This window comes from Synchiropus splendidus, chromosome 19 (genome assembly GCF_027744825.2).
Source record: "Synchiropus splendidus isolate RoL2022-P1 chromosome 19, RoL_Sspl_1.0, whole genome shotgun sequence".
Classification (NCBI taxonomy): domain Eukaryota; kingdom Metazoa; phylum Chordata; class Actinopteri; order Syngnathiformes; family Callionymidae; genus Synchiropus; species Synchiropus splendidus.
In genome coordinates, this window is record NC_071352.1 from 3,578,252 (window position 1) to 3,592,959 (window position 14,708).

Consider the following 14,708-nt stretch of genomic DNA (forward strand, 5'->3'; position numbering starts at 1 on the left):
AGTGTGAAAACACGACCTTATGAAGAGGTCCCACTTTAACTGACCCAGTCTCAGTCTCAGATGTTTTGAATTATTTTGCGGAAACCACAGCGGACAGAGGATTGCATAACAACATAAAACAGACTCACAATTAATTCTCACTTGTTTTTTTTATTTGCCAATAAATAAACATTTTGTCATATAAAATATTTCCATTTCAAGACTTTCCAAGGAAGAGGGATATAAACAAAGCAACATGAAAAACCACACAGAAGAAAGATGGACACCTGACTGGTGGTGAACCTCTGGTCATAAAGTTCTTCAGAGAAACCAAAGAGGATGGATGGAGGAGAATCTCAGATGGATGATTTTGCACAAGTCCAACCAAACGAATCACAAACACACTTGCCCTGCTGCAGCAGTAGAAACCAGTCCATCTAGAAAAAGACTCCTTTCGCTGTGTAAACGTTGACAGTCAAAGGCACGATTGCAGCCGCTCCACCAAGACCTTCCACTGGTGATGTGAAAGTGATCCTACTGAAACACAGGTCGGAGTTCAGCTGTGCTTCATGGGGACACATGTCTGGCATCGTATGCGGAGGGGGATAGGTGAACATATGGGATGAACCCAAAGTTGTGGAACTATTAATTTCTCACAGACTCTGATGCCACCGTGTCCACGCGAGCGTATATTTATCACCTCACAAATGTCTGCAGATTGAAATCCCAGATTACACCACATTAGCTAGGTGCTCATTTCCTCCCAGAACATTGGTCATTGCAGGGTGAGCAGGGTTTGATGAGAGACCCCACATCAGGGGTGAGAAATCCGGCTGCGTAGAGGAGGGAGGTTCCAGACGGCAGACACAGATCTCGCTGGCAGGGGGCGACAGAGCATGGCAGGAGGCTTGAAAGTGAGCAGAGATTTGAGCTCAACAGAACCCTGTCACAGAAGATGCTGCTGTAAGAGGGCACACAGATGCGTGACTACTTCACTCACTTCTGTTCAATAAAAAAAAAAAAACACTTGAAGTCCGACTAATAGAAACGGTTTGGTTTCAATGCCATGACCAACCCTGACGTGACCTCTCTGGGACAGCGCTGACACTTTTGGAGACGATCAGGTTTGGAAGTGACAAGGTTTTGAGGGTACTTTTTCAAACATTTCAACCATAAACAGAGATGATGATGGCACCCTTGAGGGCCACGGTTCTCAGCACCTGTACATCCAGAGCTTGGGCTTCTGGCGCAGCTCTTTCTGCAGAGCGGAGCAGCACCTGTGATACTGCTCCACACAGGGATGGATCTCTCCTACACCTCTACAGCAAAAGCGGCCAAGTATCTGAAAACAGGCGATGGATGTCTGACTGAGTGAAACCTGACTGGAGGAGATGGGAGACCAAATTGCACCAGCTGAGAATGTTAGTCATCATGTCCAGTAACCTGCTTCAATGCTGCCGTCACGCTTTTCTTCACGGCCCCCTCAGCAGAGAGCTCATCTCACCGCTCTAGTCCGTCTTGCCTCAGACTCCACCCCAGCCATCTTCATACATCCCAGCGCTCCACTGAGCTCAGCTGTGCAAAGACAGGGGTTTTGAAGTAGCAAGATAAAAGTCCTGCACTGGATCAGTGGCCAGCAGAAACCCTGGTCCTGGAGCGAGCCGTGTGCTTCAGGTTCAAAGGTGAGCTCGGAAAACTGGCCAGTTGTGACTGTGCTTGTAGGAGCGTGAGGATGCGAGGACGGCATCATGCCGGTGCTCACTCGTCCAGGAGAGAGTCCGGCCGCTCGTATCCGAACAGCTTGAAGTCGGGCTCGTACAGCCGGTAGAGCCGGCGCCGCTCCTCCACAGCGATGCTGCGGAACCACTCGCTCTCCCAGCTGCTGTTGGTCAGGTTCCTGCTGGACGTGGGGAACTCCACCACGTTGTCCACTCGCAGCTGCCGCAGCAAGTGCTGGGCGTCCTCCTCCGCCGTCTCCAGGTGGCCCACAAAGTCGTACTGGATCTGACAGGGGTGGCAGAGCCGGTGCACCTGCCGCCAGTGCTCGTTGAAGGGCGCCCCCTGCTCCGTCTGAGGGTCCAGCAGGTACCGGACGAAGTGGGAGAAGGATACCTGGACCCCAGCCGCCACGGCCTCGTCCACGGTAGCCGGGGGGGTGGGCTGGTTGGCAAAGCGCCGGAGTATGACCTGGGCGAACTTCTGGTAAAAGTTCTCATTGCGCTGCTGAAATTTGTCCCGGTAGGCGGAGATGAGACGAACGAACGGATCCCGCACGAAGATGAACTTGGTGTACTTCTTTAGCTTGACCTGGAAAACAAGCCGTAGCTGGAGTCAGTGGGGCGGAGCCCAGAGGGAGATGGGCATGGAGCTCCGCCGACGCCAGACATCAGCTACAGATGCTCGCAAGGTTAACAGCGTGGCGTGTGCTAACAGGCTAGGGCGGCGTGTGTTGCCATGGCGGCATGTGCTCACAGGCAAGCGTGGCATCAAACAGGCCAGCACCCACCAGAAAAACTACAAACGAGTTTCAAGTTTCAGAACAAACCTTCATCAAGTGTTTTGCAAATTTGCCGTAGCGTTTCCAGAACTTGCTGAAGGTGAAGTGCATGCTGCTGTTGTGGACCAGTTCGCGGGGCACGGCCTGCGGGTCTCTCTGGGGGACGCCGTCGTGCAGCAGGCTCTCGCTCAGGACGATCATGATCCGCTTCCAGTTGCTGCAGGCCACCTGGAAGACAAGCAGGGACAGGCGTTCAGTCAGATGACGGCCACCAGGTGGTGCTCTAGCTGAGGCGTGCGCACCTTCGGAACATAGCAGTAGATGATTCCATGCCGGTCGTCCACGATCAAGTGATCCAGCTCCTTGTTGGGAATGTCGTCAAAGGAGCGGTTCTTGCCGGAGAAGGAGACACTGTCGTTGGAACACATTTCCTGGAGGAGTCGCCGCCGCCGCTCCTTGAATTTAAGGATCGGACATGAAGTTGTGTCAGGAAAAGAAGCTGTTTCTCTCACACACACACTCACCTGTCTCTCCCGCAGCTCTGCTGCCACAGGCGTCAGGTGAATCTTCCACTCTCGCCGCGGCACGTACACCTCATCTGCCTTCTCCGACTGGTTACCCGTCTCAACAGGAACCAGGTCCGTGGGCTCTCCAGTCCCGGGTTCTAAGAACTGATTTACGAAGGCGTCGATGTCAGACAGGAAGGAGGGTGTCCGGGGGGTGTGAGGGCGCAGCTTCGGTGCCGGGTGAGGGATTTTGGGTCCCGGAGAGACAGAGGTGTGCAGGTAGAGGTGGGTGGCGCCGACGTCATCCCAGTAGAAGATGATGAGCAGGATCATGAAGACGGAGCCCAACGCCACAAACACGCGAAACATCCTGGACGTTCCCATGGCGACTGCGTGGAGAGCCGGAGTGGTGATGCTAGCTACTGGATCGCCATGGCAACAAGCCGTCTCTCCAGCGCCACCATGACAGTTACCCAGGTCTGACTACAGGGTCACCAAGGCAACAGGTTGCCGTTACGGGCTGGGGCTAGGGGTCACCATGGCAACAGAGTGCGGCAGTTCCCTTTCACCGTGGCGACGGACGGGTGGCAGCTAAAACAAGACAGTGGTGAGAAGATGACGTGCAAGACCTGGAGAGAATCCTCTCCCTTCTGCCGCATGTTTGCACCCGCCTGCAGAGAAAAGAGAAACTGACGTGAGAAGGTTCAGCCGAGAGTCTGGAGCCGTGGCTTCGCTCCATCACCTCCCCCTCCTGCTGGCTAGCCGTGAAAAGACACACGTGGCTGTGGAAGAGCTGCGAGCCAGGCCGCGCCACATACCTTCCACCAGCTGCCCCCCGAGCCCAGCACCTGCGCTCAACTTCAGGATCTGCCATTCTCACTCCAGCCTCCCTCCTGCCCAGGTTCAAAGCCACACTGTTGCTTTCCCGCTGCCGCTGCTATATTTGGACTTGTGCACAGTCCTTGGGTTATTTCCTGGAGCTGAGAAGCTTCATTGACATGGAAAATCATGGCTCAGCGCCGTTGCGCTCGCCAGCCCATGAATTCCTGCTCATTTATGTGGCCTTTCACGTGTGTAGACCTGTGGATCTGACAGAACCTATCAGTGTCAGAGGTTCGTGTTGATCCCAGCGGAGTTGTCTTCGCTGTCCGTGGATCAGTCCAGCTCCGAGGGAGCAGGGAGAAAACAGTCCAGAGTGGAAGAAGAACAACACAAAACACCTCAGCACCTCACGGCAACTGAAGGATTCACAACATCAGTGAGAATAACGGGCACATACAATGCAATAGTGTTGTGCTCTGGTTAGTTTGGATTCACGAGTGAGGAGCGTCACTGAAGCTCAGGACCCAGAAGCCGCCATCGGGTCTGGTCTCCCAAGTCCTAGTGCTTGGTCTGACCTAAGGCTGATACTCGGACAGCAAAAGCGGATCTCAGAAAAGTAAAGTTCCTAAATGTGCGGTGCTAGCGCTCAGCGGGGCGAAGCTCAGTCCATCCTCATCAGCGCGACCGAGCCCCGGAGCTCAGAGGGCGGCCGGACAGCCTGACCGCAGGAGTGGCAGAAGCGTGCCCGGAGACAAAGTCGCCTTTGAGGGGAGACGGATCGAGGACCTGGGGACCGAGGTTCAGCGAGGGTTCGCGCCTAGCAGGAGCTAAACAGCAGCACAGACACGCGTTCACGGCGCCAAAATCTCGGACGACAACAGTGCGCGGGCACATCTTCAGTGATTCGCTTCCCACCTTCTCGGATCTTCCTTCGCCGCGTCAGCTGAGTCCGTCTGATGCCAGGAGGTCTTCGGCTCGTTTCTCCTCCGAGGAGTCAACGAGATCGCAACTCATATCGCGAGAGTTCCCCGTTGGCCGCGTCTGCAGCATGAACTCAGGGAAATGTATTTTTCTGGGTCATCAGCGGAACATCGTGTCTGTGCGGTGATGAATGTCGAACACTGCCGAAAATAACCCACTGCGCTGCAAAACTGTGACCTCACTTTTGTTTGTTAATGTATGCTGATGCTTGGTGGACGTCCTGGATTGTTTGTTGTTTATCTTGAATGTCTTGTCATTGGCTGCTGTGACACGTTGAATCCCCCACTGTGGCACTAATAAAGGCCATCTCATTGAATCTAATCTAATTATGTTATTCAAAGATGCGGGGGCGTGGCTGCCGTAATCAGATTCATGATGGCAAATAAAACCGACAACACAGCATCTCACATAAATAAGATGAACTTCGTGACACTTGCGGTGGTTACCATGACTGCTCCCTCGGGAGCGGCCCCTGCAACCCACCTGGGCAGCGACTGTCTGCTGGGCCCTTGTTTGAAGACAGCGTCTGTTTTTGGTCCAATTCAGGCTGTTGTGCGGGTGAACACCCATCCGTTCCCAGGATGTTCACCGGTGCAGGTAGGGAGCGCTGGCGCCTGCAGGGTCGTGTAAGATGAACGAGTTTTACATGCGTTCATCTAACGTTTTAACTACGTTTTATGTATATATTTATTATGTATTATGTATGGGGCTATGTATTTTTAGTTCGACTGTATTTTAAGGGTGAAACATAAAAAACGTGGATGCAAAACAAAAGAAAACCGGCGGCAACATTTCTATTTTTATTTTTTTTACATCGTAATTCATCCTTCCATCCTAAATAGAAAAATCATTTTTTTGTGAAGTTTGAATTGCGATGAATGGCTCTCACCACTAAGCGGCAGCATTGACCACATGTCTTTATTGACACACTGTACTTTGACGTGTTTAATGCGCATATAAAATATATATTTCTTCAGTGTTTCGGTTTGTCCTGCCTACAGCAGGTCCTGCTCCACCCAGATCGCCTTCTTCTGCTCGTCCAGAATCCGCTCTCTCACGATTCTGATGAGGTCATCAGTCCCCGCCCAGGCGTCTGGCTCCACGCTGCAGTACAGACACGGCAGAGACTCGAGCTCCTTCTCCTTTGCGCGACACATCCGCAGAAACTCATCCTCGGACTCCACGCGCACAGGCAGTTTCCTGCGAGCACCGGAAGCAGGAAGGAAGGAAGTTGTGGTGAGCGCGGTGGCAGCGCAGATATCTTTCAAACTGATTTTTGGAGTTTAACCCTCAAGAGTTCTCCCTCAACTGTCCAGGCCCGTGAAGCCGGCACTTTCCCTCAAGTAAGCAAATCATGACTTCCCTAAACGCAACACTTCTTCCTCGAACACAATGCGCAACCGTACCGTAACTTCTTGACGTTCCTCTCGCAGATCTTGACATTGATGATGATGGGGTAGATCTCCCGCCTCAGAAGATCTTTCACACAGCCCAGCTCCGCTTCCAGGAGACAGTATTTACCCTGAGCACCAAGGAAAGAGGCGCGTTCTGCTGAGACTGGTGATGGATCGACACTCCACCAAAATGGCCGAGAACAAACCTTGGCCGCAACGCTTTCAATGTTTTCTCTGGTGATGCATTCAAATGCAGCCTGTTTCTCGGTGGAGTGGATGAAGGGTTCCACGTTCTGCCTCAGATGAAACTCTTCTCTGGTCAGCTGCTCTGTAATATAGAAGGAGAAACATTCAAACATTGAAACTTCACTTCAAAATATCAATGTAAACAGCTGCATCCACTTCAGTCAGACACTCGGCTCCCGCACTGAGCTACAGTCATGAAAATGAGCCATGAAGCTCACGCTGCCAGCAGCAGCAGGTCAGGGCGTTGAAAGCAGCACGAGACACTGGAGCGCAGGATTGGTGCCACACCAAATCAGACGACGTTAGCAAGACGACATTACAGCGATCTAGAACGAACAGCCCTCGAGCACAAGTTAATAAATGTGACCAGCTAAATGGTGACTGAAAGCTGCCACTTTAGTTAACACGCTACACTCCACCCTCCAACCAACCTCACACAAACGCTGCTGCGCTTCACTGATCATTGTACTGTACCTGTTAGCAACTTCCCAGCAACCAGGGAACCCTAGCTGACTTGTTTCATCAGTATTTTATATTAGAACCCTGTTTTGATTTTACATTACTAATCAATAAACATCTGATTCTGATTTAAAACAGAGCCAGAAAACCACATCAAAATACAACGTCTCAGCAAATATTTTTGGCTTCCGCTAGCTAGCAACGAGCAAAATCATCTTTAGATGGATGTTCTAGAAGCTTCTGTGCATGGGTTTGGTGCGTGGCTGGTTATGGGCAACGTTTGGGAAGAAAAGGATGGAAGTCATGGTCTCAGCAGCAGAGAGCTTCAGTGCTCCCCCTTGTTTTGACTGTAAACAAGTCTGCTGTTGCGCCCCCTGCTGGTCAGGCTGAGGGCTGCTGTCTGTCTGACCTGCTCTGCACACGCTGAAGTCTGCGGCTCCCCCCAGGCTGATCAGCTTCTGCACCATGGTTTTGGCCAAGGCGGTGGGCGAGAACAGGACCGGCCTTCTCTTTTTGCTCTCCTGGAAGTTGACCAGACTGTAGGGAATCAGATTCAGTCCCCGGCTCAGCTCTCCGTCCGGGTCGGCCACGTCTGTGTGAAGAAAGGCACTGAGTCCCGGGTTGAGGGACAGCTGTGCCCTCCCGATGGCTCACCCTCCGGTCTCAGCATCTCGAAGCCTTGCCGGGGTAAGGTGGACCCCCCGGAGTTGATAATCCTCACGCGCTCCGTGCTGTTCATCCGTTTGTACTTGATGTCCACCCTGCTGACGAACTGGACAGCATGGACAGGTGAAGCAGCTGAGCCTCTGTTGCGTCACATGGTCAGTACCTGCAGGATGTGGGTCAGGAAGACGCTGGCTCTGGAGAGGCGCGGGCTGCTCTTGGGGTCGGGGAGGGGGCTGCTTTCCTCCGGAGCCAAGACGTTCTGCATGGTCGCGGCCCGTCGTTAGACACGCCGCAGAACCACAGTCAAATGGAAAGTCAAAGACAAGGAAGTGTCTCACCCTCAGGCTGCGATGCAATTCCACCTCGTCCTTTCCTCCTCGACAAACACACTTCTGTATCTTGACCAAAAGTAGCTGCTGCGCTCTATTGAAAGCCAAAAGAGGAAGAATGGTCAAACTCATGTGAAACCTAAGAAGTCCGGGCTGGGCTCGGTGAGTCCAACATTTCATCACAGTCATCCCTGACACCGTCCCGCAGCAGCTCACAGACACATGTGTCTGTGTTTTCCAGGTTTGAGAAAAAACCCTTCACTGTTGCGACACGTTTCTTCACAGCAAGTCAGGCTTCCTCTTTTGCTCAATGCTGCAGCTCAAGCCTCGCTCTCTTCCTGTACCGTGAGTAGCTGGGTATTGTGCCGCAGTCCGGCAGGTCAGCGCTGCTGTAGGGGTCCACGTGCGCGCACAGCCACTGGCGGCCCTGGTGCCTGGTGTCCAGGACGTGCACCACCTCGTCACAGCGCACGCTCAGGGAGCAGCCGTCACTCTGGCCGCTGATGCCCAGGTTGAGGCGGATGTAGAAGGAGTCGCCCGAGACCAGTGCGCCCTCTGCTAGCTGCCGCTGCAGGTGGCGGTACGCTGGAGGCAGAAGGCATTCAGAAAAGCAGCTCAGCGAGACGGTCCGTAGCAACGCCACACTCACAGTCAGAGTTGAGTCGGTAGTGTAGCTTGACCGGGCCAGAGCAGTGCTGCAGGGCCCAGTGCGCCTCCTCCTGAGTGCTGGTGTCCAGGGAGACACTCTGGTACTCTCCCCGCAGGCAACCCTCCATCTGGCCCAGGAGAAACGAGAGAGAGGTACATGAGAGGTACGTGAGAGGAACTGAAGAGACGCAGCCACCTTCTCGGGTCAGGCCCGTTCTAGTTTCAAAAATGAAGGCAGAACGAACAGATGGAGAGTGGATCCACCCACCAGCAGGAGGTGGTGTCCCTCTCGCAGCCCACTCCTCTCTGCGGCTGAGCCCGAATGGACAGAGGAAACAAAGATGCCGGTGTGATTTCCGCCAACCAGGGTGATGTCTTTCAGCAGGTTGTCTCCTGGGAGAGACATCTGCTGCACCGGCTTCAGCGCAGAGCTAATCCTGGTCAGCGAGGACAGTGATGGGCGGAAGGGCCTGGGGAGACACACACACACTGATGTGGAGACTGACACACACACACTCAACCAGGACCAGCGCCGCACCTCTCCAGAGAGAGCTTTCTGAAGATGCTGTTGACCTGCTCCAGGTCGTATGTGTCCATCCCTTCTGACTGGTGGGAGGAGGAGGAGGAGTCCACGGAAGGGGGGCCACACTGCCCCTCGTCTTCTGCACACGGGAAGGTAAGCGTTGGGACAGGAAACCCACAGTGCAGAGGACCTTACCAAACTCCATCTCCATATTGTCGCTGTCCACGTCTGAAAGGCTGAAATCCGAAGCGGAGCGAGAGGTGGGAACAGGAGCGAGCTTCTTGTCTGCACCAGAGAGGTGTGTCTCCACTGACCTGCGCAGTTGGACCTCATCTTCCTTCTCTCGCTCCCGGCGGTAGAGCGAAGCCTTGTCCGGCGGCTCGGGGCAGAGGCTGTCGTTGCGGCTGCGCAGCTGGAGGAGCCTCATGTGAGTGACGGGCCTCATCACATCAGAGCATCAGAGCCTCACCATGTTGGGTCGACTGGACTGCTCCTTCACCAGAGACGCAGCTGCCCAGGAGTGGGAGGTGGGGGAGGAGGGGAGCGAGTGGCTGCTGCTGGTGACTGGGTGGATCTCCAGGTGATCCCCTCCGTTCAGAGACAGAGCTGCAAGTCAACAAACAAGCCATGGGGTTGGGAAGGCCAGTCCTGTGAGGACCATCTAATACCTGCGGAGGGTTGGGACTCAGAGCCCAGCGCTGGCTCCTTGGGGGTGCACACCGGGGACTTGGCTCGGTTCTGCAGGACGAGACACACATGCGGTGAGTCGCTCTCATGGCATCACCAGCAACCAGCAAGCGAGGAAAATGAGCTGACTGCTGCCTTGAGATTAGGCCGGCGCCGAAGGCGGGGCTCCTCCACTTCGTGGGACTCGTCGCTGGACCACTCAGACCTGCAGGGCTTCATCTCTGCCTGAGAGATGATGGTGAGCGGCAGGTCCCTGGGCAGAGACTGAGGAGACAGAGGTGAGACCTTCTCCAGCAGGAGCAGTGCTGGCCTCACCTGGTCCAGTGCAACGTCCCGAGACTTGCGGCGCAGGCGGGACTCCAGTGAGGCAAGGCGCGCCTCCTTGCGCACCATCTCGATATGAAGCTCGTCACTCTTCTCCTCCAGCTCTCGGATCTGCTTGCGGTACTTGTCCTTGTCAATGAGGCTCTGGGAGTACTGGTGCTGGGCTTCGTCCCGGGCCCGGAAGGCCTGCCCCAAAACACACACGTGACCTCAGCAGACGGCAGACCATACTGTGCTCGTGCCAGGACTGACCTGGTCCCGCTCCTTCTCCACCTCCTTCAGCTGGCTTGTGATGGTGTCCATGCGGTTACGATACATCTCACAGTCCTTCTGCAGCGTGGTGGACTTCAACTCCAGCTCCTCTTTCTCCTCCAGGTACTGGACACATGCAGGATCGCAACAGTCCTCTAAAAAGACCTCCGACTTCTTACCTTGTCTCGCAGCTCCTCCGCCTGTCTCACTTCCTCGTTGAGGCAGTAGAGGCGGTTGACCAGGTCCTGCCGGTCGTCCAGGGCCTCCTGCCTGTCATGCTCCAGGATGTCCCGGATGGCTTTGTCGGAGGCCGGCACAGGTCCGGGCTGAGCGTGAGGCTTGGATCAGTCGGGCGTGGCGCCTTCGCTGAGGTGTGGCAGAGACTCACCTGGATTACCGACTGCAGCTCCTGCAGCTTGATCTTCAGCATGTCGTTTTCTCTCTCCAGCTCGAAGATCTGCTCCCTCTTGGGTCGGGCCTCTATGTCGTTCTTCAGCTTCAGACTCTGCTTCCGCTCCAACTTACACTCCTCCTCCACCTTGTTCAGCCGGTGCTTCAGCTGATCGATCTGAACGGCAGTGAGGAACGTGAGCTCCAGCCACACACGGACACTGGGCCTCGGGTGTCCCACCTCGAGCTGCAGGTCTCGGCTCCTCATCACCGCCATGTTCTTCTCCTCGCTCAGCGCCGCGTACCTCATGGCCAGCTTGTAGTTCTCGTCCTTCACTCTCAGCAGCTCGTCGCTGTAGCTGTTCCTCTCCTCTTTCAGCTTCTTGTTGCCTGAATACAACAAGACCTTCGTTATCCCTTGAATGACAAACTCCAGGCCGCAGGACCTACTCTGCTGGACGGCCTGCAGCTCCTGGTTGATGAGTCGCAGCTTCCGCTTCTCGTCCTCCAGGGTGCAGTTCTTCTTGCTGAGCTCCACGTACTGTACCGTTTTCACTTTGAACTGCTGCTGCAGCTTCACCACTTCGTTCATGAGGAACTGGGTCAGACCCTCGTGACCCTCCTCCACTGCACAGACACAAACATGAGCCAAAGTCCTCTTCATTTGAAAAGCGCCACCGTCTTCAGCCTCACCTACGATGGAGGAGAAGCTGCGGGTGGGATCCTTCCCGGTGATCTGCTTGTAGAGGTCTGGATAGTAAAACTCCAAACTCTCCAGAAACACCACGCAGCCTCTCTCGCCCTTGCAGCGGATGATGTCAAGGAGACGGCCTGCCAACACACAGCCCTGCATGACCTGATGGCAACATCACCTTCATCATCATCATCAACCTACTGGTGCGATTGGCTTTGGAGACCAGCAGCATGGAGTTGAGGATCTCATCCTCGTCCTGCTCGTCCAGGACCTTGCACTGACGCAGGTATGGGGTGAGTTTGGCAGGAGAGATGACCCGACACAGGTCGTAGCGCTTGCACTCCAGCTTCTCCCACAGCACCTCCACATCTTCACACATGCCATTCTCCATCTCCTTTATTACTAGAGAGGACAGGAAGACTAGATTACTCATTGATCCTCTTGCTGTCCTCTTCCTTCTCTCAAGGTCACCAGTATCTCACAGGGCACCAGCTCCACCTCGCCTGCACTCTCCTCTTCGTCTCTCTTTCCTCTGTCCATCGCTCTTCAGTGATGTGTGACTGAGCAACCACTAACATGCTGAATCCAAAAGCTTCTGCAGAGTCTGGGATTCCCCACGGTCCTTGAACTCATCACGGCTGTGAGGACCTTTGACTCAACTAGAACCGTGATTATTCCTCACATCGCTCAGGAGAGGTGAAATAATGTGTTAGTTTTCCACCACACCCGAGTGTTTCCTTCTTCTTTGCGTCACTCAGCCGTCTGACGGACAGAAGCACTTGTGGTTCCATCCATCTGACCCCTGCGGCTGCAGCGCCACACACACTGACCATGGCCTGATAACCCTGCGCCACTCTGACTGGTCACATGGTCTACAGCAGGAGCAGGTCGCGTCCCAGCCTGCCTAGCTGCGGGGGTGCGAGGTGTGACTTTAGAGTCAATAAAAATCAAGAAGACAGCAGAGGCGCATGCAAACACAGCGAACACACACCCAGCACCACTAACCACATTTCCTCTTCTGTTAATTTAGAGCTCACTTTCGAGAAGGCTTGTGCTTGCTTCCTCCTTTTCATAACAGATGTGGATCACTCTGTCCATTCCCCTGAAGTGGCTGCACCTGGCTCTAAGGTGATGGATGAGCTTTCATCTGCCCTGGTGCACCTGCTCTGCCCCAAATTCAGCAGGAACACGTGTCACTGTGAGGCCCCCGGTCGGGCAAACCAGTAGGTCGCTTCCATTTACCGACCCCCTGCAGCTTCAGAGTCCGAGGCTCCGGGGCCACGCTGGCCCACCACATCATTTAAAAGTTGGCCCCTCGTGGTTGAGTTTGCCAAGAGCAAACCCTCCCCCCACCACCATCCTGAGCTCTGCTCACCAGCCTCTTGGCAGCGGGTTGGTGGCTCCAGCACACGCTTACATGTCACGCGCTGGACCTCTCGGTAAAAGCTGCAGTGCTGGGTTGACTGAGAAAAGCCTGGTTTTCGTCTCCCGGGCTGGTTCATCAAACCTAGTACGTCGTGAGACCAGCGTGAGGAGCGTCACTCCTCATGAGAGAGACAGCACGAGTGACCCGGGAAGACAAGGAGCTGATCAACATCTGAGAGTTGGAGCTTCCGCTGCCTCCAGGGGTCGTCCGCTCTCCAGCACTTGACCCCAAGGTCACCTCTGCCCACCTGAGCCTGGTATGTGACGCCCATTCCAGCCTCAGCTCTCAGAGGAGCGGCGGTGGTGGGCGGCTGGAGGCAGACAGGAGGAATAAAGCTCCCATTGTGCGGCTGAACCTGCAGCAACTGGATATCCCGCGAGCCCACGCCTGGTCCTGCGACCCCGCAGGAGGCCACTCGGACCCTGGGCACCTGCAGCAGGAATGCCAGACCTCACCCACCTGATCCCACCTTTGAAGCCACAGCCAACAGAATGACGGACGCAGCAGGGACCAAATCCCTCTGAGAGCAGCAGCGTGAGATGAGTCCCTCTCTTATCTGATGTAGCTTCTGTCACGTCACTGGTGAATGGCTTTTGCTTTGAACACGACACGCGTTCTTCCCGTTTTCTGCCTCCAAGCATCGGCCTGTGTTTATGATCTGTGTGCATGATATCGTGTGTAATATCTCAGATACATGCTTGTTTAATCCAACAGTTATTCAGCATTGTTTTGTGAGTCACTTTGTTCAGCTGTTTAATCACATCCCCTTTTATTTCCCCTTCGACAGAGTCAAACAAGCTGTCCATGTCCAACAGCTACAAAGCTTTATTTCAACTGATTTGTTGGATGTTATTTTGCTATTGCAGCAAAGAAAAGAATAATAATGTCATAACAAGTGCATGAGCCAAATTTGATGTTTTCTTGTTACTTTTTTAACAATTTGTTTTTCGTTAATTTCTCTCACAAATAAATCTGATCACTATTCTGTTGTGATTTAGACATTCCATATAGAAGTGAGCTCAACATGTCCTCACTATTATCACTACAACGGTCTGGGAATATATTTTGCTGGGATGTATTATTATTATGCATTGCTTCATTAAGATTTCATGAAAACAGAATCAATATAAGTAAAAGACTTCAAAGAGACAAGTGAAGAGACACGTGAAAAGAAGGTCGGGACTCTATCACCCAACGTGTCCCAGCAGCGGGAGAAACTCGGATGAACAAAGCAAATCATGAGAGAAACAGGAGACCGCGGAGAAGCGGGAACCTGCCGTTCCGCCGTCAGTTCTACATCATGTAGGCAACGTTCATGTCAGTGGAAAGTCAAGTCAACGGACGAGGTGAGCGCGACATGACGCAACACTGCAGGCAAGTGTTGGAGCGACTCGTGTAAACTTCAACTACTGCACGGCGGCGCTGACTCAAGGTCGCTTCCCAGTCACTCGATCACAGGAACAACAGGTTTGCACGCAGACATTTGACTGTCATTCACGGCAGAGTAACTCACGGGCTACACGGAAGGGGAAAGTCCACCCAGCGTGAACTCTCGGGCCGCGCTGTGTGGAGAGCGATCCGGAGGAGCGATGGTCTCATCAGGATCCCGGCGGAGAAGGAACCTGTCCGCGTCACCCTGAACCTGAGAGCAGCGTGAGAACTGGAGCTCCGTCCGACTGCAGCTGAGGGAGGGGGCGGAGGAGAGGAGAGGAGGGGAGGGAAGAAGGGAGGAAAGGAGAGAGCGTGAGAGAGGGGAGAGAGAGAGGGAGCGAGAGGGAGAAGGGTGAGAAAGAAGAGGGGAGGGTGATATGGAGGGTAAAGAGCGACAGATGATCTGAAAGATACACACTTGGTTTTTATTTACCGGCAAAATTAAATTAATTGG

General features: G+C 54.0%; 2 protein-coding genes across 4 annotated transcripts; both read right to left on the reverse strand.

Annotated features, from left to right (window-relative positions):
- Positions 1-142: 142 nt before the first annotated feature.
- chst12a (carbohydrate (chondroitin 4) sulfotransferase 12a) lies at positions 143-4,882 on the reverse strand. Its single transcript, XM_053852228.1, has 5 exons — positions 4,720-4,882; positions 3,001-3,653; positions 2,779-2,931; positions 2,525-2,704; positions 143-2,286 (listed from the first exon to the last, which is right to left on the reverse strand). Exons 2-5 carry the CDS (start codon positions 3,364-3,366, stop codon positions 1,738-1,740), a joined length of 1,248 nt encoding a protein of 415 aa, XP_053708203.1. The 5' UTR covers positions 3,367-3,653; positions 4,720-4,882; the 3' UTR covers positions 143-1,737.
- Positions 4,883-5,584: 702 nt separating this feature from the next.
- card11 (caspase recruitment domain family, member 11) lies at positions 5,585-14,494 on the reverse strand. Of its 3 annotated transcripts, none has more exons than XM_053852187.1 (25): positions 14,337-14,494; positions 11,599-11,799; positions 11,397-11,534; positions 11,154-11,330; positions 10,945-11,093; positions 10,702-10,881; positions 10,493-10,639; positions 10,314-10,439; positions 10,053-10,247; positions 9,873-10,001; positions 9,719-9,788; positions 9,520-9,656; positions 9,365-9,462; positions 9,246-9,286; positions 9,066-9,189; positions 8,796-8,997; positions 8,529-8,655; positions 8,224-8,464; positions 7,889-7,973; positions 7,714-7,809; positions 7,539-7,656; positions 7,294-7,476; positions 6,386-6,507; positions 6,192-6,307; positions 5,585-5,985 (listed from the first exon to the last, which is right to left on the reverse strand). In XM_053852187.1, the coding sequence occupies exons 2-25, from the start codon at positions 11,786-11,788 to the stop codon at positions 5,781-5,783; spliced, it is 3,396 nt and encodes a 1,131-aa protein (XP_053708162.1). In that variant the 5' UTR covers positions 11,789-11,799; positions 14,337-14,494; the 3' UTR covers positions 5,585-5,780. The 3 variants fall into 3 exon arrangements, with proteins under 3 accessions (XP_053708162.1, XP_053708161.1, XP_053708160.1); XM_053852186.1 differs by having other exon boundaries at positions 9,066-9,186; positions 9,867-10,001; XM_053852185.1 differs by having other exon boundaries at positions 9,867-10,001.
- Between the last annotated feature and the right edge of the window lie 214 nt (positions 14,495-14,708).

Bases quoted from the DNA above. Each gene is read 5' to 3' on its own strand.
- chst12a (XM_053852228.1), bottom strand. From the start codon at position 3,366: ATGGGAACGTCCAGGATGTTTCGCGTGTTTGTGGCGTTGGGCTCCGTC. The intron at 2,705-2,778 runs GTGCGCACGCCT...CTTGTCTTCCAG, and splicing joins TCTACTGCTATGTTCCGAAG to GTGGCCTGCAGCAACTGGAA. The intron at 2,287-2,524 runs GTTTGTTCTGAA...CTTGTTTTCCAG, and splicing joins TTGCAAAACACTTGATGAAG to GTCAAGCTAAAGAAGTACAC.
- card11 (XM_053852185.1), bottom strand. From the start codon at position 11,788: ATGGAGAATGGCATGTGTGAAGATGTGGAGGTGCTGTGGGAGAAGCTG. The intron at 10,640-10,701 runs GTGAGTCTCTGC...CCTCACGCTCAG, and splicing joins AGCTGCAGTCGGTAATCCAG to CCCGGACCTGTGCCGGCCTC. The intron at 8,656-8,795 runs GTGGGTGGATCC...CTCCTGGGCCAG, and splicing joins AGGGACACCACCTCCTGCTG to ATGGAGGGTTGCCTGCGGGG.